This window comes from Rhinoraja longicauda, chromosome 21 (genome assembly GCF_053455715.1).
Source record: "Rhinoraja longicauda isolate Sanriku21f chromosome 21, sRhiLon1.1, whole genome shotgun sequence".
In the NCBI taxonomy this organism is placed as follows: Eukaryota; Metazoa; Chordata; class Chondrichthyes; order Rajiformes; family Arhynchobatidae; genus Rhinoraja; species Rhinoraja longicauda.
In genome coordinates, this window is record NC_135973.1 from 24,073,794 (window position 1) to 24,095,443 (window position 21,650).

Here is a 21,650-nt window from a genome sequence, read left to right on the forward strand (position 1 = left end):
AACTTACAAACACACTGTAAAACAGCAACTCTACTGCTGCACCTCTGTGCTGCCCCTGTCGCCAGAGGAAACAGCATCTGGGCATTTACCCTGTCAATCCTGCACAGAATTTTGTACATCTTGATTAGTTCACATCTCATTCTTTGAAATATCAGAGTCTTCAGGCCAAACGTAAATGATCTCTGAACAGGATGACCACCTCATTATCAGGAGTCAATCTTTGCTGCATTCAATCTAAGGCGTATACCTTTGTCAAAGATTTTTTTTTAAATGAAGGGAGAAAGTTAGACAGAGTGCCCTTTTAACATTTATTTAGAGCCAATGGCAGTAAATGCAATCAGTCAAGCACAACACTGCCACATGCCTGTCATGATGGTAATGATACAGTCATTGGCAGAGTCCACAGGACGAACATATTTTGCAACCAGCCCACTTGAGGAAATCCATTGAAAACAAAGTCCCTTTTTTTTACAAGATAAAAATAAACCAGGTTCCCGGAATACATTGACTGGACAAATGTCTCTCCTTTTAACTTTCTGTAAGATCGAAGTTGCTTCTTGCAGGTAAGACTGACAAGAAATGGAATCCTCTTCGAACATCACGACACACCCAACGACATTAATCACTTTCAGTAGCACACGGAATAGCATGAAGCGTCAAGATGCATAGCTTTACACAATGGAAATACAATACAGTTTCATAACTTAATAAAAATATAACAGTCATACAACTTTTTATGGGATTTCTAAATTTTTTGTTACTTTTTTTTACAATTTACATCGGCAATTTTTCAGGCTTTGAAGAAATTTCAAAACTTTGACAAACACACTGGGTCATTGGACACAATATAAGACAATTAATAGCTTAAGTCCGAGAATTACAATTGACACTTTTTTTCAAACCACAGGCAGACGCATTCATTGTAATTCAGGCATTACCCCAGATTTTATACACGGTTTGTACATTTGTTATTACAGCAGGAGTGTTCTACCCGAACACCCATACAACTAAAATTGAAATACAACTCAATATCATAAAGCAATTAACAAAAGAAATCTTCAACGTAAACAAGGCACGTCATTGTTCATTTAAAAAAATGCATACAATGTTCTGCTTCAACATTAAAAACACCAAAAGAAAAAGTAATCAACAAAATTAAAATGACAATTTAAAAACATCATTTATATATATTTTATTTTAAATGGCTTCAAAATAAAGTAGAATTTTACAGGAGTGTTATTTTCAACTTGTGCTAGAGTAAATTTTAATATATAATTTAATATAGAATTTTGGGTCAGTAAAATCTCTCAACTGTGAACAGGAGCGTTCACAAATATTTTAAATACTTCTTGTTTTCGTTATCTTAAGAGGAAAGTGATGTGGATTTTCATAAAGCCCAACAATTCACTTTATATCATCTATTGTGCACACTTTTACTTGTTTAATTTTTATGGAGATGTATTTCTTCTTTATTGTAATGTGTTATTCTTGCCACAGGGAGGCAGAAGATGCACATCCGGAACTGGCGTATCTGGCTGCAAATATTTACGCTTCCAACATAGCCTTACCAGCCGGTGCAACTAAGAACCTGTGCGAAAGCCCTTTGGGATCTTTGAGCCTAAGTCCCAACCTGGATTTATATATAGAATACACGTACAGGTATATGTTCTGCTTGTACTTAACACTTTAAGGTGGAGAATGGAAATAACTGAGTCCACACTGCCCCGTCATTACTTTAGCATCATTCAACGTCTATACTATATGAACCACATAGTGTGAAAACAGACCAGGCAACTCTTCCAAGCCTCTTCAGTTCATATAGAAAGTTAACTTGACAACCTCAACCGATAAGATGAAGGCAAATTATTTAAATTTAAGGGCATGTTCACTTGGCACATCTGAGCCGTAAATATGTTGAAAGCAGTAGAAAAGCACTATGTGACAAGCCTTGTGTGACTGTTTAACCTGTCATATTATTCGAAATGTCTAATTAGCAAGAGATTAGCACATGAGGAAGTGAACAGAGAACATAGGGAAAAACGGAGAGTGACGGGCCTTTCTTTTGAGTTTCGCTTCATTTTCTTGCTAGTCTGATTTTACAGATTAGTGAAGAGTTATTTCTACCAAATACATCTCATTGGTAGCTCCTGCAGTAATACAGTAATACATTATGTTCAATGGTAATTTATTGTCATGTGTACCTAGGTAGAGTTGGTAAAAAATACTGTGTTCCTCAGTTCTCTAGGGCTTTGGACTTTTGGAATCTGTGTAATAAGGGTTCTTGGCAAAGACAGACTAAAATGTAACAACAGCACCTTTTTTTGGAATGAATTATTTATATATCAATGTATTTAGTTGACTTGGTGAACCTAACAACTTCATATATATATATATATAGAATAGCAGTTTTAAAATCATAAATGCGCATCCAGTATATGATTGAATTTACTGAAAACAACTTGTTAAATGTTTTTTCCCCCCAAAAACACCATAATGTACTATTGATGGATAAAGGATGGCCTCATATCTTCTGCCTTGGTAAACCTAAACCAATTAAAACTTTGGCAATACAGCTTCCCTGGCAGTGATGGAGCCTGCAAACCTCTTTGTTACCAAAATTGACGAATAATCTGCCTTCCACAGTGAGCCCAGCGGACCTGAATGAGTTTTAAAGAAGTCAGTGACATTTGAGGCTAGCAGTAAGAGTGTTCACCAAACCATCTTGGGCATGGAATCTAGGCCCAGAGAAAGTCATTATTCTCCGTGGATACATCTGAAGGAGAAATCCACTCAGCAGACATATTCCCACAATGATAGTGAGGGTGTTCTGAATCGTTGGAAGTGATATCCTTTAATCATAGGGTCTTTCTGCTCTATCATGGATTCCATGGCACTATTTAGAAGTTTAGACTTTAGACTTTTGAGATACAACGCTGAAACAGGTTCTTCAGACCACCGGGTCCGCGCCGACTAGCTTTCCCCGTCCACTAATGCTATTCTACACATTTGGGACAATTTTTGCAATGTTACTAAAGACAATTAACCTACAAATCTGTACGTCTTTGGAGTGTGGGAGGAAACTGAAGCACTTGAAGAAAACCCACGCGGCCATGGGGAAAAGGTACAACAAACTCCGTACAGAGAGCACTTGTAGTCAAAATTGAACCTGGGTCTCTGGCGTTGCAAGGCAGCAACTCTACTGCTGCGCCACTGTGACGGGTAGAGCAGGGTCATTCTCCCCAGTGTTCTGCCCAATATCTATCAATAAGCATCACTGAAACAGATTAGCTGGTCGTTGTTTTCAATGCATCATCCATGGGTAAACAGCAGCACCTATACTTCTCTATCTGCAAAACCACTGCTTCGATCCTGCTCTACAGACTGGAGGATATAATCTAGGCTGACAACCCCACTGTAGTACTGAGGGAACACCGCTCTGTCTGAAGTGCTGTCTCTCTGATGAGATGCTACCCTCAGAAGCTGTCTGCCATCTCGGATGGTTATAAAAGATCTCATGGCATTATCTGGAACCAAACATGGAAACATCTCTTGAAAATTCTGGCCAATATTTGTTCTTCACCCAACAAATAAAAGTATGTTTCCTGTTTATTTATGTCACTGATGCATCTGAAATATCAAAAAAATTGGCTGCCTTGTTATCTACATGATGCCGGTAATTGTATTTCAAACATAATTAGTTGGTTTTAAAGCACTTTCGGATATTCTGAGGAAGAAATAGGTGCTTTATTGATGCAAGGAATTGAAGGATATGGATTATGTGCAGGCTGAGGAGATTAGTTTCACTTGGCATCATGTTCGGCACTGATATCGTGGGCTGTGCTTTTCTATGTTCTATGTTCTTAAGCTTTTTCCTCATTCGATTCTGCTGCCTGTTAAAGTACATTGCACAAGCACAGCAATAAATCTCCCCCTGTTCAACAGCGCAGTGGAATATTATATGGCCTACTCCTGCTTCAAATTCTTATGTTCTTCATCACACAGATTGTGATGGCTTGCCACCATCTCCTCAATAAATTCCAAGCTTGCCAGTGACACTCATAGGTACAATTACATAGGTAAAACTCAAGGTACAATTTTGAACAAGAACAGAGGTTCGTCCTTAACATCATGGTCAATAATAAACTAATCATCTGGTAATTTCATATTGCTGTTTGTAGGTCTTGCAGAATGCATATTGATTGCCATGATAACCGGAACCATGATCAATCTTCAGAAGTATTTCAATCGCTGTGACATGCTTCGAGACGACCCAATTCTGTGAAATGTGTTATATAAATGCAAGTTTCTCATGTTTCTCCATGGATGGGCAGTATTTATTTGAGAGCTGCTGTTTTCTATTTATTGATCTGCATAGAAACATAGACATAGAAACATAGAAAATAGGTGCAGGAGGAGGCCATTCGGCCCTTCGAGCCTGCACCGCCATTCAATATGATCATGGCTGATCATCCAGCTCAGTAACCTGTACCTGCCTTCTCTCCATACCCCCTGATCCCTTTAGCCACAAGGGCCACATCTAACTCCCTCTTAAATATAGCCAATGAACTGGCCTAAACTACCTTCTGTGGCAGAGAATTCCACAGACTCACCACTCTCTGTGTGAAGAAATGTTTTCTCATCTCGGTCCTAAAAGACTTCCCCCTTATCCTTAAGCTGTGACCCCTGGTTCTGGACTTCCCCAACATCGGGAACAATCTTCCCGCATCTAGCCTCTCCAACCCCTTAAGAATTTTATATGTTTCAATAAGATCCCCCCTCAGTCTTCTAAATTCCAGCGAGTATAAGCCTAGTCTATCCAGTCTTTCTTCATATGAAAGTCCTGCCATCCCAGGGATCAATCTGGTGAACATTCTCTGTACTCCCTCTAAGGCTAGAATGTCTTTCCTCAGATTAGGAGACCAATACACAATACTCCAGGTGCGGTCTCACCAAGTTTTGAGTTATGATTTTCTTTGAGGAGGTGCTGCTCTCTGACTTTTGATTTAGTCTGTAGAGATACAGTGTGAAAACAGGACCTTCGGCCCACTGAGTCCACGCTGACCAGTGATCCCCAGACACTAACACTATCCTACACAGACTTGGGGCAATTCACAATTTTACCAAGCCAATTAGCCTACAAACCTGTACTTTTTAGAGTGTGGGAGGAAACCGGAGCACCCGGAGAAAACCCACGCAGGTCATGTTGGGAACATACAAACTCCATATAGACAGCACCCTAGTCAAGATCGAACCCAGGTCTCTGGCGCTGTAAGGCAACAACTCTACCGCCGTGCCACCATGCTACCCGTGACCTCTGCTCAAATATTTTCTGTCATTCATCCAAACAACCATTGGCCATTTGTGACCACAGATAGTGAATAGCGCCAACTAATCAACTTTGACAGGCATGACGGTTAACACTGAATGTGACTTCAAGGTTACTGCAAGGGAATTTGCTGATAGGAGTTATTGGACAGAGACCAAGAACAGGCAAATAGACCCCTTTTCTGGGCGCTCTAAGCTAGATGAATGTAGCTTCCAAATCCAGAAACAAGTATCAAATCAGGTACTGTCATGGGTGCAGTACTTATCCATTAATCATTCAAGGCAGCTCTCTAACTCTCAAACATAATTTCATCCTAACCAATAATGTTAATCCTTCATCAAATGTCTCTATAAAAACCATTTCCCACATTACAGCCGTGACTAGGCTTCCATAAATCATTCCATTGATTGTAGAGCACTTTGTAATGGCCCAAGGTTATAAAAAGCAAAGTAGAAAATGATATTATTTCTGTCACAAATCACTCAATCACCTATGTCAAATCTCACAAAAACTCTGAAAGTCTTAACTCAGGTTTTCTCACCACGGAAGCTTGAGTTTGCTCTGTTTTAAACTTTATGCCATTTAACTGACAAAGCTAACAATGCGTTATTTATTCATTCATTCATTGGCATAGGTGGCATGACCAACATTGATTGTCCATCCCTAGCTGTCCCTGACCTGAATGAGTTGCTGGGCCATTGTGGATGAAAAAGTGGACCATCACATTGATGTGCAGGGAGGAACTGCAGATGCTGGTTTACACTGAAGATAGACACAAAATGCTGGAGTAACTCAGCAGGTCAGGCAGCATCTCTGGATAAAAGGAAAAGGTGACATTTTGGGTCAAGACCCCTTTCTCACATTGATATCAGTCTGGAGTAACACATAGGCCTGATTAGGATGGCCCATGTGGACCAGATGAATTTTATTACAATCGGATAGTTTAATGATCTAATATTAGCATTTTATTCTAGATTTATTTAGTTACATCTAAACCCAAGGTTCTGTGGTGGGATGTGAACTTTTGTCTCCAATCAAATGTTGTATAATTATTTAACCACTATACCACCAATGCATAACTATCAATGAATAAGTATCATAAACATGTCATCTTAAATCCCATCTGTTTCTCTCACTGGCCTTTCACCCAAGGGGGAAAAAAAACAACTTGAAATTTAAAATCACAATTCAACCAAGTCCTTGCAGACTTGGTTAAGTTTTCATCAGCTGCGATGGATGTTTTACAAACCTATCTTATTTCTTGTCTTTACAGTGTACATATACTATAGTTCGCATTAACACTCTTTTTGAACTGAAGTTTAAACATTTTCACGTTTGCGAGATCAATATTAAAACAGTTGAACCTCACATCTCTGCTTCAATTTCAAATCCAAATCTTGAGACCTTGTTTTCCTTCAAAGATGATATCAGTGAATTCATAGATCTTCACGCAGTAAGATCCTGAGGTAATATAAACTTTCATTGTTTGGTGAATTGTGCAAACCAAAACAAAATCAAATGGGTTCAGGAAGGGAGATTGTGTTCAAGACTGGTCTGGGTAGGATTTCAAAGATCATTGTGCCCACATTGAGTCCTGAGGTTTTCCTGCCATCTTTCTTCCCTTCCTTCATTCCAACATGGCATCCAGTTGATCTGCCAAATCATCAAACATACTGCCGATGTCATCCAGAATGCTGCCTGTGCTCTTCACCTCAGTGGCAGTTCTGGCGAGAGAAAGTACATTGCAAGCTTCACTTCAAACTTAGTCAGAAAGCCTAATTATCACGGCAGCCAATTTCTGCTGCATATATGTGTGCAATATATATACATTTACTCCATTTGAAGACAGCTAAGAAGGCACGACAATGCTTCTACTTCCTGAGGAGACTGAGGAAATTTGGCATATCTCCAATGACTCTTACAAACTTCTACAGTTGCGCCATAGAAAGCATATTGTCAGCACCCTATAAGTGGAGACTCTGCATACTTTGTATATGGCTTGCAAAACAAAATATTTCACTGCGACATGTTACATGTGATAAATAAGTAATAAGAGTATCATTCATTCATTCATTCATTCATTCATTCATTCATTTATTCATTCATTCATTCATTGTCAGGTTACATCACTGGTGGTTTGGGAACAGCTCTGCCCAAGATTGCAAGAAATTGCAAAGAGTTGTAGATGTAGCCCAGTCCACCACACAGACCAAACTTCCCATCGAACAGAGTGTAACTAAATTAACAAACTTACTCTTGCTCCTGCCCATCGTCGTGTTTAATCTTCTCTTCCACAGCCTGTAAAGCAGCTGCCAGCGATGCACTGGTTTCCTCGAGTTTCATTTGTGCTACATCTGTCGTGGCTATCTCTATGGATGGCCCAGATATCGAAGACCTTGGCGGTTTGACTGGGACCTGTTGTGGCGGACCAGCAGCAATGGGTTTAGCTGGGCTTGAGCACAGGGATGATGGTGTACTTGCTGCCTTTATGGTTGGTTGCTTGGCGGGAGAAGGGACTGGAGTGGGACCAGCGCTTAATGACTGAAGAATAATATGGGGCTTGATGAGCTTGGGTGGGGTCAGAGGGGGAGGTAGAATCGGTTTAGGGGAAACAGGTGGAGGTGCACGCTTTACCTCTGAAATAAAGAGGGATAGGAAAATTGTGTTAATAATAGCTAGTTATACAGATTGCATTCTAGCATGGTCAAGACAAAATGCGATCTCTCATTGTAGATAATATTTGATACAAAATTTAGCAATGCAGAAGCCATCCTAGCAGTCTTAAACAGTAAAAAAGCTACTCCATTGGCTAAAATGCTTTGGGATTTCTAGAGAAAGTGAGATGTTCTGTATAAATTCCCCATTATATCAAGATTCCATTTTCTTAACAGAAGAGTACCTATTGTATTTGTTAATTAAAAGTTCTGAATTAATATAAAAGCGCTATCAATATATTAAGTACATATGTGATTAAAAAATCCTAAAATTTGCAAGTACACTGTTTATCACTTTAGTTTAGTTTGGGTAAGTTTAGTTTAGTTGAGAGATACAGTACGGTAACAGCCCCTTTGGCCCACCGAGTCCGCACTGACCAGTAATCCCCACACACTACTATCCTACACACACTAGAGATGATTTACAATTATACCAAGCTAATTAACCTACAAACCTGCACGTCTTTGGAGTGTGGGAGGAAATCGGAGTTCCTGGAGAATACCCATGCAGGTCAGGCGGAGAACGTACGCTTCGTACAGACAGCCCCCATAGTCAGGGTGGAACCGGGGTGTCTATGGTTATAAGGCAGCAACTCTACCGGTGCGCTGCCATGCCATCACCATGCCTCTTGAGATGATGCTGTGATCACTCTTTCTACATAAAGTTTCAGATTTTCTTATACTTACCAGCTTGGTTAGTTTATGGAGCAGTTGATAGGTTTGACCTTCAAGGTGGTGACCCATCAGGGGGAGGTATCCGTCATCCATCCTGGTAGAGTACTCTGAGCACTCTGATGAAATCATGTACTTTCTATGCTACCAACCATGTTAGGATAAGCAAACTATGGGCCATCTGCTGAGATACGCAGCAGCATAAGAATGCAGTTCAGAATTTTCACAATATCAACACCAGAACCACGGCCGATGGACAATACTGGGAATAGACCATATAGAAACTTTGGACAGAACGTAAAACTTATCCAAGCACAAGATGAATGTAACTGTGCTTTTCTTTCACATTTGCTGAAGGACATTGGACGTAGGTGATACCTTCTGATGGAGCTGATCTCCACTACACAACACGAATAGTACATTTAGTGAGGCAACTGAATGACCAAGAGTCAAAAACCACAGCTTCAAGCAGAGAAATATACCTTTCTATTGATTCTGCGGATTTATTCTTTCTGTGGAGAATAGGGGGAGCAGACAATTAGAAAAGTTCTTACTGTCTGATTTCTCTTTGCCTTTCGAAATTATGAGGTAGAGAGAGGGCAGTTTTTTTTCCCAGGAAGGAAGAAGAAGGCAGAGCTTTAAGGTGAGAGTAGCAAAGTTTAAAGGGAAATGTGTGGAGCATTTTTTTTACAGTGCGGTGGGTGCTTGGAATGTGCTGCTAAGAGTAGTGGTGGAGGCGCATAATGGTGACATGTAAAGAGGCTTTTAGATAGGCGCATGGTTATGCAGACAATTGTAGGATATGGATCATGTGCAGGCAGAGGAGATTAGTTTAACCTATCATCATGTTCTGTGTGCACATTGTGGGCCAAAGGACCTGTTCCTAAGCTGTACTGCTCTTTGTTATGTTATACCAGTTGCTCTCAGAAAGTGGAATGAATCGTTATCGTGAACTAGTAGAAATTCGCAAGAAATTAATAGTTTGCTAGTTTAGTTAAGAAGGCACTAAAATCAACCATATTAATGGGCGGCACGGTAGCGCAGCGGTAGAGTTGCTGCTTTACAGCGAATGCTGCGCCGGAGACTCAGGTTCGATCCTGACTACGGATGCTGCACTGTAAGGAGTTTGTACGTTCTCCCCGTGACCTGCGTGGGTTTTCTCCGAGATCTTCGGTTTCCTCCCACACTCCAAAGACGTACAGGTATGTAGGTTAATTGGCTGGGTAAATGTAAAAATTGTCCCTAGTGGGTGTAGGATAGTGTTAATGTGCGGGGTCACTGGGCGGCACGGACTTGGTGGGCCGAAAAGGCCTGTTTCCGGCTGTATATATATGATATGATATGATAATGTGGAAGTACAATCACAGACCAGGGAAGGGCACGTTTCCTTCTTTGAAGGCCGACTTAGAATTTTGCAACAATGCATCAGCTTTGTGGTAATGTTTTCTATTATGTACAATTTTACAGTATTTACAGATTTTAAATGGTTCAAATGTACTGGGCTCTTCGTTCAGTAATTTAATCACTATTTCACAGTGCGAAGATAATACAATTAGCACTGAAGTTAAGAATTCTTCAGTAGATCTTTTACAATAATGATTGCCTTCTTTATGTTGCAAATTATAAAACGTGACTTCTCCAGAGAGTTGAAGATTTATAGGGGAGAGATGTCATTATCTTAGGTCTTTTGAAAGTTAACATGGAGACTCAGGACTGAAAAGAAAACATGCAAAAGACTAGACAAGACAGTAATTAGTACACAAGGGAAAAATAATATCGACCTCAGAACCAAAATATTGAACTCTTCTCAAACTGATTAAGGTTTGAGATACTGTAACTCATTAAATTTAATTTGTTAATGTCATGGTGCTTGCAGAGATCAAAAACAAATATAATCATGCTAACTATAACAATTGTGAAACTTTGCATAAGAGCATATAATGTTCAAAACTACAGTGATGTGGATGCAATGACCAGTTTACTTTTAATAAAATGGGTAACAGTTGAGTAAGAACAGTGCATACAATTAATTTACAGTAAGTTTATAGAACAATTGTCTGTAAAGTTTGCCAGTCAGAATTGTTAATCTTATATATTGAAAATGTAATGGATGTTTTGTATCCTAATTGTCATCAACTGAGCTACCAGTCTCTCCTCCTTGAAAGTAGTCCTCAACATCTACCATATCATCATATATATACAGCCGGAAACAGGCCTTTTCGGCCCTCCAAGTCCGTGCCGCCCAGCGATCCCCGTACATTAACACTATCCTACACCCACTAGGGACAATTTTCACATTTACCCAGCCAATTAACAAGCACAAATGTCAGCCTTTATTTTATCATACACTTGTGATGCATCTTGTACATTTTATTATGATACAGGTGCAGTGTAATCGCAAAAGAATGTGGCTGGGGCTGGGGGAGGCAAGGTTCTGCTGCATCTGAGATCATTTAGGACTTATGGGCCTGAAGAATGGATTGTCATAATGGGGCTTAACTGAATGGGGTCAAGGGTATGACAAAAACAAACTCTCCAGGTGATTCAAGCCCAGTCAAATCTCCAAAGTGACACAAAATGAGCCAGACTTGATTGTTATTGCATTTCACTCCAGGAAGAGACCATTCTTAATGGGAGCAATGCCGAAATATCTAGCACTGGAATGCGGTCAAATTTTATGGCCGATATTTGATGTTACAATGACATGATTTGTTAGACTCTGTAATGTGGAAATTGGGTCATCTGGCTTCCTGTATTACTATTATCATCACACCTTAAAAGTACTTCACTGACCATGAAGCAATGTGGGACAACTGGCAAGGCATATGAAAGAAGTTATATAAATACAAGTTGGACCGCAAAAGTGCTTAACAACTGTAGGTAGTAACTGGAATATGGTAATGACTGAAGAGTGCTGGATGTTTTAGCATCGCTTCAGTAAAAATGGTCACTTCTCAGAGTGGAGGTGACTGGGATAGAGGGAGTCCAGAAACTAGGGCTGAAGGGGGAGGCCTCAGAGACCAGACATCTTTGTGTATTGCAGACTGTTTGGATGGGGAAAGGGGCGAGCCTGCATCTAAAACAGGAGATGGGGGGCTTTGTGGAGGCTGGATAATGTTGGCTGTGGAGTTGATCAAGAGGAGGAAGTGAGATGCAAGCTGCCTTGGTGGCTGGTTGGGACAACTAGAGAGCAGTCCTGACCTACCATCTACATCATTGGAGACCTTGGGCTATCTTTAATCAGACTTAATGGACTTTGCACTAAACCCTTTATCCTGTATCTGTACACTGTGGACGGTTTGATTGTAATCGTGTATAGTCTTTTTGTTGGCTGGATAACACCCAACAAAAAAGCTTTTCACTGTACTTCGGTGCACATGACAATAAACTAAACTAAACTAGGGAAGAGGATGCAGCCTTCATCAGTAGCTTGTTGAGATGTGCATTAGAGACTGCCTGGGACGAGGGAAGAGGTGAGTGTTGGGGACCAGCGTTGTGGAGTTGAGTTCAGGGAGACAGATGATCAAAAGAAATGGTGACTGGGGAGCTGGGGCCAAGAAAGATCGAGGGTTGCGGTGGATCAGGACCAGGAATGATCAAATAAACATGTGTGATTCAGTAAGAGGGAGCCCAGAGGATAAAAGGCAAGTAATGCAATTTACCTCAGTGCGGGCTGACACTAAATTGCGCACTATCAACCTGGTGGTTCCAGGCCTACATCGCTCCATGAATAATGTGGACTAATTTCCCCGGCAACCCTTCAAATAGAATATCATTTCATGCCCATCTAATGCTGAAACAATATAAAATGCCCACACGTGCCTCACCCTTGGAAGGCACAGCTACATTTCTGGTTTGTTATTGTATTCTACTTTAGTTAAAATTGATTTTCAACTGTGTAAAACTGATATAAACAGCATCATGTAATGGAATTTGTGACCAGTTTCTGGTCATTATCAGGGAATAAGAACTTGCTGTGCAGTAAATACATCACTACACTGGAGGCCCATTGTGTCCTGGGGGTTGGGAGTGCAACTTCAGAGGCCAGCCCATACCAGGGGTACAGGGTGAATTTGGGGTGGGCAAAGAACCAAGGCCAACTTCTCTTAGTGAGAACAGAGTTCTGTGTGTTCAAAGTGAACCACTGGTCTGGTGAGTGGCCAAATGTCAAGGTAATGTGTACTAATTTCCCCAGCAGAAGGAAATTAGTCTGATATTATAATCTGTATTATAATCAAGGATTAATAAAATGTAGACACAAAATGCTGGAGTAACTCAGCAGGACAGGCAGCATCTCTGGAGAGAAGGAATGGGTGACATTTCGGGTTGAGACCCTTCTTCAGAGTCTGAAGAAGGGTCTCGATCCGAAACATCACCCAATTCTTCTCTCCAGAGACGTTGAGTTACCCCGGCATTTTGTGTCTACCTTCGATTTAAACCAGCATCTGCAGTTCTTTCCTACACATGAATAAAATATAGATTAGGAATTTTTAACCAGGCATTGGAAGACTTCAAGAAACCAATGGCTTTGTACCCGGATTTGATAGATGTGAGACTGAGATTTGATCAGACACAATTGGAAAGGATGGGTTTGGAGGGATAGGGGCCAAATGCATAGATGGGGCATGTTGGTCAGCATGGGCAAGTTGGGGCAAAAGGCCTGATCATTTTGGTTTCACCCCCCCCCCCCCACCTTACCATGAGGCCAAACAATCCAGGACTAAATGATACAGAGACAGAATCTTTTTCCCAGGGTGGAAATGCCAAATACTAGTTTTATGGTGAAAAGGACAATGTTTAAAGGAAATGTGTGGGGTAAATTTATTTTACGCAGAGGGTGGTGGGTGCCTGGAATGTGCTGCCAGGAGTGGTGGTGGAGGCAAATATGGCAGTGGCATTTAAGAGGTTTTTAGATAGGCACATAGATATGCAGGGAATGGATGGGTAAGGTTGAGTTTTGGTTTATTATTTTCACAGCAACCAAGGTACAGTGAATAGCTTTAATTTTTATGCTTTCCAATCAAATCAGATAATACAATACAATCAAGCCAAACTCAAGTGCAATTGGTAGAGTGAAGGGAATGATTCAGAGTGCAGATGGTTATGGATCATGTGCAGGCAGAGGAGAATAGTTTATCTTGCTATCATGTGTCAGAAGGAAAATGTTTGGCACAGACATTGTGGGTCTGTTCTGCTCTATGTTCCAAAAGGCATTAAGGAAATGCAATTGGAGCAGTGGCAAATCTGGTAGAGCTGCTACCTTGTAGCACCGTAAACCTAGGTTCCAACCTGACTTTGGGTGCTGTCTGTGTGAAGTTTGCATGTTCTTCCCATTTTCCCTGTGACCACTGTTTTTTTCCCATGTCCCCAAGATGTAGGTTAATTGGCCTCTGCACAGTTGCCCCTATGGTGTAGGGAGTGGGTGCAAAAATGGGCTAACATTGAACTAGTGTGAATAGATGATCAATGGTCAGCATGGACTCAGTGGGATGAAGGGCCTGCTTCCATCCTGTTTTCTTTCAATCAATCAATCTGACAGTCATGGATTTGGTCAAAGTAGATCAAGGTGATCTGACCTGACCCATATTTTGTGTGTGTGTGTGTGTGTGTGTGTGTGTGTGTGTGTGTGTGCGCGTGTGCGCGTGTGTGATCAATAATCTATCCATTATCAATCAATCAATCCACCGTCAATTAATGACACTAAATTGGGTGGTATTGTAGATAGTGAAGATGGTCGTCAGAAATTGCAGCAGAATCTTGATCGATTGGGCAGGTGGGCTGAGAAATGGTTGATGGAATTTAATGCAGTGAAATGTGAGGTGAAGTCTAACAAGGGCAGAACCTACACAGTAAATGGTAGGGCGCTGGAGAGTGTTGTAGAGCAGAGGGATCTATGTGCAGGTACATAATTCCCTGAAAGTGTGGTCACATGTAGATAAGGTGGTCACGAAATATTTTGGCACATTGGCCTTATTTATGAGGATGTTGCCAGGACTCAATGGCCTAAGCTATAGGGAGAGGTTCAGCTTTAATCCTCGGGAGTGCAGGAATATGAGGGGTGATCTCATAGAGCATGCATAAAATCATGAGACGATTAGATCGGGTGAATGTAAAGTGTATTTTGCCGAGAGCAGGAGTATTGAGAACCAGAGGACATGAGTTTAAAGTGAGGGGGAAAAGTTTTAATAGGAACCTGGGGAGTAACATTTTTTACAGAAAGGGTAGTGGATATATGGAATGAGCAGCAAAAGGAGGTAGTTGAGACAGGTACTGTCGTAACATTTAAGAGACAATTGGACAGGTATATGGATAGGACAGTTTTAGAAGGATATGGGCCAAGCGAGGGGCAAAAAAACTAAGGAGCTGATTGTGGACTTTAGAAGGGCTCAACATCCAAGGACGTACACGCCACAGGAAATAAATGGATCTACTGTGGATAGGGTGAGCAGCTTTAAATACCTGGGAATCCACATCAAAGAGGATCTGACATGGACAACACACATTGCTGCAATGGTGGGTAAGGCAAAGCAGCGCCTTTACCACCTTAGACAGCTGAGGAAATTCAGAGTTTCTCTGAGGATCCTTCAATGCTTCTACTCTGGGGCTGCAGAGAGCATCCTGTCCGGTAACATCACAGTCTGGTTTGGGAACAGCTCTGCCCAGGACAGGAAGGCCCTGCAGAGAGTAGTGCGTTCGGCAGAACGCACCATGGGAACTACACTCGCCCTCCTGCAGGACCTATACATCAGGAGGTGCAGATCAAGAGCAAGCAAGATTATGAGGGACCCCTACCACCCCAGCAACGGACTGTTCCAGCTGCTACGGTCAGGCAAACGCCTCCACTGTCATGCTGTGAAAACGGAGTTTCTTCCCACAGGCCATCAGGACTGTTAACTATTATAACTCCAGGGACTACATTTTCTTTTCTGTATTCATTTTAATTTATATGCTGTAATTGTAACTTTTTTTTTGCACAATCCGCAGGCATTGCCACTTTCATTTCACTGCACATCGTGTATGTGACAAATAAACTTGACTTGACTTGGAAGTGGGACTAGTGTAAATGGGGCAATATTGGTCAGCGTTATCAAGTTGGACCGAAAGGGCCTGTCTCCACGCAGTCCGACTTTAATAATCCATCCATCATTGATAATCCATCCATTATTAAGCAATCAATCCTGGGCCACCCTCCAGATAGTGGGACCTTGCAGTGCTGATATCTGGCTGCCTGTTGTTTCCAGCAAGGACAACTCCTTATGTTCTCATTGGCCTTGCTGGGCTATGGGCGGGCCAGGGAGAGGGGGAGGATATAAAAGCTCTGACGAGACGACAGCGGCAAGTCTGCCATTGCAGCTGAAATATAAAGAGACAGTAAGACAAATAAATAAAGGAGCGTTTGACTGTTGTGATGGTGTTACCTGTACCTGGACTGGCGGGGCCAGGGCCCGGTAGAGGAGTCTTCCTGGCGGGCGGCGGCCCGAGCCGCTTGGGCGCCGGCTGCCCGATGGAAGGTTTGGGGGAGACGGGGGGTTTGAAGGGTCTGCGGGTCTCTCCGTTGGCCGCATGCCCGCCGTGCTCGCTGTTCCTGCGCGGCAGGGCTCCGACGGTGAGGAAGCTGGGGTAGGTCTCCCCTTCGGCCATGTTGGAGGCGGGCCTCCTCCTGAAGGCGGCCGCCGTGCCGTTGTGTAGCTGGGTGTCGAAGGGAGGGGGAGGTGGCGGAGGGGACTCTGCTCCGCGGGCTTTCGGTCGTCTCTTCACCGTGCTCGACTCGATGAGGTGAAAGGCGGCCGAGTCTCCTCCGTGGCCGGGCTTGACCCTGCTTCTCCTCAGCTCTAACGGCGTTAGGCCCGGGCCGTACTGCCTCATGTCGGCGCCGGCTTGCCGCGGGCGCTGCTTGATGGTCAGGGTGCCATCCTCGGCGAAGGGCAGGTTGGTGGCCGGGTCCCTGCGCGAAGAGGCGGCGGCGATCAGCCCGGTGACCGGGCCGCTGATGGTCCGCCGGCGGTTGATGACTTCGCCGTCCAGGCCGATGGCGTCGCGGGCCGCGCGCCTCCCGGAGATTGCCGCCGTTAACGGCGTCGCCACCGCCACCTGCGGCCCGCTGACGTCACCTTCTAGAAACCTCTGCGCCCTGAAGGAGCGGCGCAAGGACAGAGCCCGCGCTCCGCCGCCGATGGACGACAGCTCCAACATGGCGGCGATGGAGCGGACGCTGCCCGCGCTGCCCATCTCCACCGGCATAGCCGCCATCTCCTCGGGCCGGGACAGGTCGTTGGCCAGGTTAGTGGTCGAGATGGCGGAGCTGGAGCGTTTAGGGGGAGGCGGCGGCGGCCCTTTCTTCCTGGGCCTCAGCGCGAACGACTGGCTGCGGTTGACGCTGGAGTCGGTGGGCGGCGGCGCCCGGGCCGAGTGACTCCTGGCCACTCGCCGCTGGATGGTGGCGTACGGCCCGGCGTCCGGCAAGGCCAACTCGTCCTTCTCCTGCTCGCTGTCCGACAGGGCGTAGCGGCTCAGGCTGTGGGCCCGCTTCTTGGGCCGGCCCGGGTCGTGGTGACCCCCATCTTGAGGGGTGGAGGGAGGTGGCAGGCGGAGGACCGGCACCACCGGCATCGCTGTGGTTGTGGCCGTGGATTCGGCCTCTGCCGGCTGCGGGATCACGTAGGCAAAGCCCCGGTGTGTGGGCGAACGGGGTGACATGGGCCTCTCGGCCTGCAGCAGCTGAGGGATGGGCTTCACCTTGGCCGTGGCCTGGGGCACGTTGAGGGTCTGAGACGAGCATGTCCCTGGCTTGGTCGGGGTATGTGGAGGGGTGAAGCTGGACATTGCCACCATGGCTTGGTGGTGCCCATGGGACAATGGTGCCCGCTGTTTCCCAGGTGCTGGGGGCACGCTGGCCCTCTGTACCCCTTGGCGGTGTGCCCGCTTGGTGTGGCCAAAGTGTTCGGTGAAGCCGGATCGGTGGTTGGGAGCCACCAGGTTCTCCTGGCTCTTGGACAGTGCCGCTGCCTGCAGGCGGTTCCCTGCTCCTGACGTACCTGGTACAGTACCGTTGGCCTTGGCCTTACCACCACTGCTGCTGTTGCTTTCCTGGCCGCATCCTGGCTGGTGGTACGCCGTGCTTTCCGGAGCCGGTGCCGCATGGTTATTCGCTTGCCTCTGGTCCTTGGCTTCCCCGGTGCTGGTCATGGCTACTTGCAGCTCGTTGCTCAGTTCGCTGTCTTCGAAGGTGGACATTTTGGGAGATTGGCATTCGGCATTCTCGCCCTGAGGAGACTCGATGGCAACAATCTCTAAGGACTGCGGGGCTTTCTTCTTCAGGGTGCCCGAGTCATACCTGGAAGCACGTTGGATTTCGGCCAGCTTCTTCACGGCGAGCATAAACTTTTTCTGGTGACCTAATGGGACAAAACAAAAATAAAGCATCTTCCAGCAGTTTTAACAACACAACAAAGCACCACATAGGATGGTGACCCATGTCAGAAGGTAGTAGGTTCAAGTTCCTCTGCTGAAACTTTGAAAAAATATTAAGGTTAGTACTTCAATAGAGAACAGGTTACTCTTTCAAAAGCACTTTCACGCTATTAATAAACTGCAGGTGAACATGTGGACACATTCAGTTGCCTTGTAGCACCTGAGCAACAACAGCCAATGTTTCAGCTCAAATCCTTTGACCTGGGTTCTAATTCTTTCACAATCCTCGTTTTCTCTGACAGCCAGGTCATTTGTGTCCATACGAGCTTCAAAACAAAACACTCTAATTATTTCTGGGGTATTGGACAATATTATCACTTGATTAAGATAACTGAAATGTAATGTCTGGCCCTTGTATTGTTGCGATAAGCAATTTAGCTCCCGCATTTCCTCTGTTACAGCCATTCACATTTCCAAAGTGGTGCACATATAGTGTAAGTGGTTTGGGAAGAAGTTGAAGGTTCTACAAATTGCAAGTTTGGTGTTAAACTAAGTAGGGGAAGGTGTAATTTCTAAATGTTAATCTGAAAGCATATAAAATGCTTTTCCACAGTTTCCAATGAAAGCATCTGTCCCCATAGGCAGGTGACACTCATTTCACAAAAATATAACATGCAATTTTGAACTGTCCACAAGAAGCAAGACAAATTCAACCTGGCCAATTGTTACCATGTTAATCTGCACTCAATCACCAGTGAAGGGGTGGAAGGAATTGTCAATAATGCACTGGCTTTCCACCAATTTGCTTTAAAAGCCCTTGGTTTAGGTTCTACGCATCTCACTCATGCCATGGTACAAATATTTGCAAAAAAAACTAAGCTGGAGGTGAGTTGAGAGTAACTGCCCTTGTCATTAGGGCAGCATTTGATCAGGTATGGCATGAAAGACACCTTGCTAAACGAGTCCATCAGAAATGGGAGACAAACAACTAGAGTGCAGTCCTGAGCAACTATCTACCTCATTGGAGACCCTCTGACTATCTTTGATCGGCCTTCACTGGACTTTATCTTGCACTAACGTTATTCCCTTTATCATGTATCTGTACATGGTGGATGGTTCGATTGTAATCATGTATTGTCTTTCCGCTGACTTGTTAGCAAGCCTTTCACTGTCTAGGTATACATGACAATTAACTAAACTCAAACTCAAGATGATTGTGGTGGTTGGGTTCAATTATCTCAGCTGTGGACATTTCTAGGAGTTTGGCAGAGTTGTGTCTTGGGTGCAACCATCTTCATCTGTTTCAATGGTAAGGTCAAGTAGGGATGTTGGCTGATGATTGCACATGGTTCAGCATCATTCATGATTCCCCAGATAATGAAGCAGTTACAACTGAATGTAGATGAGGCCAATATATCAAGACTTGGGCAAGTAACATTTGTGTCTCATGGCAATGGCTATATTCACAAGAAAATCAACTATCAATGGTATTACTATCACTAAATATCACACAATCGATATGCTGGGGATTACCACTGACCAGAAACTGAACTGGAGTAATAATATACATAATGTTGCTTCCAGAGCCTGTTTAGTTTAGTGATGCAGTGCAGAATCAGGCCCTTTGGCCCATCGAATATGCGCCAACCAGCAATTTCCCCATACACCAGCACAATCCTGCAAATAGGGACAATTTACGTTTTTTGCCGAAGCAATTTAACCTACAAATGTGTATGTCTTTGGAGTGGGAGGAAACCCATGTGTTCACAGGGAGAATGTACAAGCTCCGTACAGACAGCACCCGTAGTCGGGATCAAACCCAGGTCACTGACGCTGTAAGGCAGCAACTCTCACTGTGCCACTATGCTGCCTCACTATGCACATCTCCACTGAATTCGGTTTTTGAACAAAAGCTGCATCACCGTGCTAGGAGGTTAGGAATCTTGCAGTAATTCGCCTCTTGAGTTCCCCAAAGCCCCTCTGCCATCTACAAGACTTTCATCAGGAGAGTGCTAGAATTATTTCCACTTGCCTGGATGAATCCAACACACAGGAAATTCAATGCCATTCAGGACATAGCAGCCCATTTAATGGGTGCCTATGCACAGCTATTCATTCAGTAGTTAAAATGAGAGTAGATAAAAAATCTTAAGCTTTCTGTTTAAAACTGATAAGTTATCGGAGGCTATCCATTCCCATATGCCTATTATGTCTCAATTGAAAGTTAGCTAGCTTGGCAACCATTTGTTCAAATGGGGGCTGATGAGATGAAAACATGGTTCGATGCTTTTAAAAAAAAAAAGGAATTTCTGAAACTTTTAACTTAAACATTACACTGCCTATTTTACAAATCAGATCATGATTAAATAGAACAATTTAGAATCTAAACAAATAAAAATGCATTGATGGGGTGAGAACCATAGCTGATTGTAAGATTGTATTTTAAAAGTACGATGGTGACTGGGAATGGTTAATTTTTAAGAAATATATGAGTTGCAAGAAAAGTCCTTCAAGGCAAAGAAACAAGCAAGAATTGTAGCCTGCTCGAGGCTGACTCGACCAATTAATGACAGTATTAAATCAAAGGAATAGCGTAAAGTTGCCAGAAATATAAAGCATGATCGGGAGCACATTACAATCCTGCAATGGAGGACAAAGAATCTGAGAATCAACGGATCTGATGGACGAGAGAATTCATGGGGCATGGTGGAGGTATTCAATGCTTTCTTTATTTTTGTTCTCGTGTGCATTCTCCAGGCAGAATGGAAGCAAGAGGTTAGTGGGGAAAAAGGCACAGCCCAAGAAAAATAACCTTAAACAGATAGGCAAGAGACAATTTGAGAAGATCACAATAGATCATTCAGTGAGAGAATATTGAAACACTGAAAATAAAGGCTGCCATTAACTAAGATCATCAAAGGCCAATCAAGTACAATGCATGTCTGGCATTGCAGAATTGCACCTACAGGCTTTCAATTAGAATTGAAAACTGCAAATGGCTAATTTTGACATTATGGGGTAGTGGAAAATAAACAATAATGAGTACACAGCATATTTTATTTCAATGGGAATCATGATCAATAAAAAAATTAAATGTTGACAATCTACAATTGGTTTTACACTCAAAAGGAACCCCGTCTTCTGTCGTCATCCTACAAAACTAGTTGAATAAATTGGTTTGCCTTCAACCATTACAGCCACAAACATCCAGCAGTCATGTAAAGAAAAAAATGGCTACTAGCTTAGTTATTTTGCAGTGATTATAATTTCATGGCAACTTCATGCCAGTTGCCATTCAATTGGAGGTACCAAGGTTATTGGTTCAAGACCTTAACCTAAGACTTGAGCACAGAAATCTGGCTTGACACTCTTGTGCAATTCTAAAGGAATTCTGTTCTGTCAAAGATGCAGATGTTTGAATGAGATGTAAAGTGAGACCTCACATTGTACACAAAAGGTGCCGTGAGAAAAGAGCTGGGTAATTTATCCAGTTAGCCTACTTAATATTTATATCTCGTTCAACATTA

General features: G+C 43.3%; 1 protein-coding gene across 9 annotated transcripts in view; it reads right to left on the reverse strand.

Moving 5' to 3' along the window:
• Positions 1–2,360: 2,360 nt before the first annotated feature.
• Positions 2,361–21,650, reverse strand: part of caskin1 (CASK interacting protein 1) — a 383,904-nt gene continuing 364,614 nt past the window's right edge. For 8 of the 9 annotated variants that reach the window (XM_078418132.1, XM_078418134.1, XM_078418130.1 and 5 more), the window contains 3 exons: positions 16,131–18,107; positions 7,581–7,962; positions 2,361–7,050 (listed from right to left, as the gene is read on the reverse strand). In XM_078418132.1, the coding sequence (XP_078274258.1) occupies positions 6,954–7,050; positions 7,581–7,962; positions 16,131–18,107 (2,456 nt within the window). In that variant the 3' untranslated portion in view covers positions 2,361–6,953. The remainder of the gene's footprint in view (positions 7,051–7,580; positions 7,963–16,130; positions 18,108–21,650) is intronic. The other variant, XM_078418127.1, reaches the window with a different exon arrangement.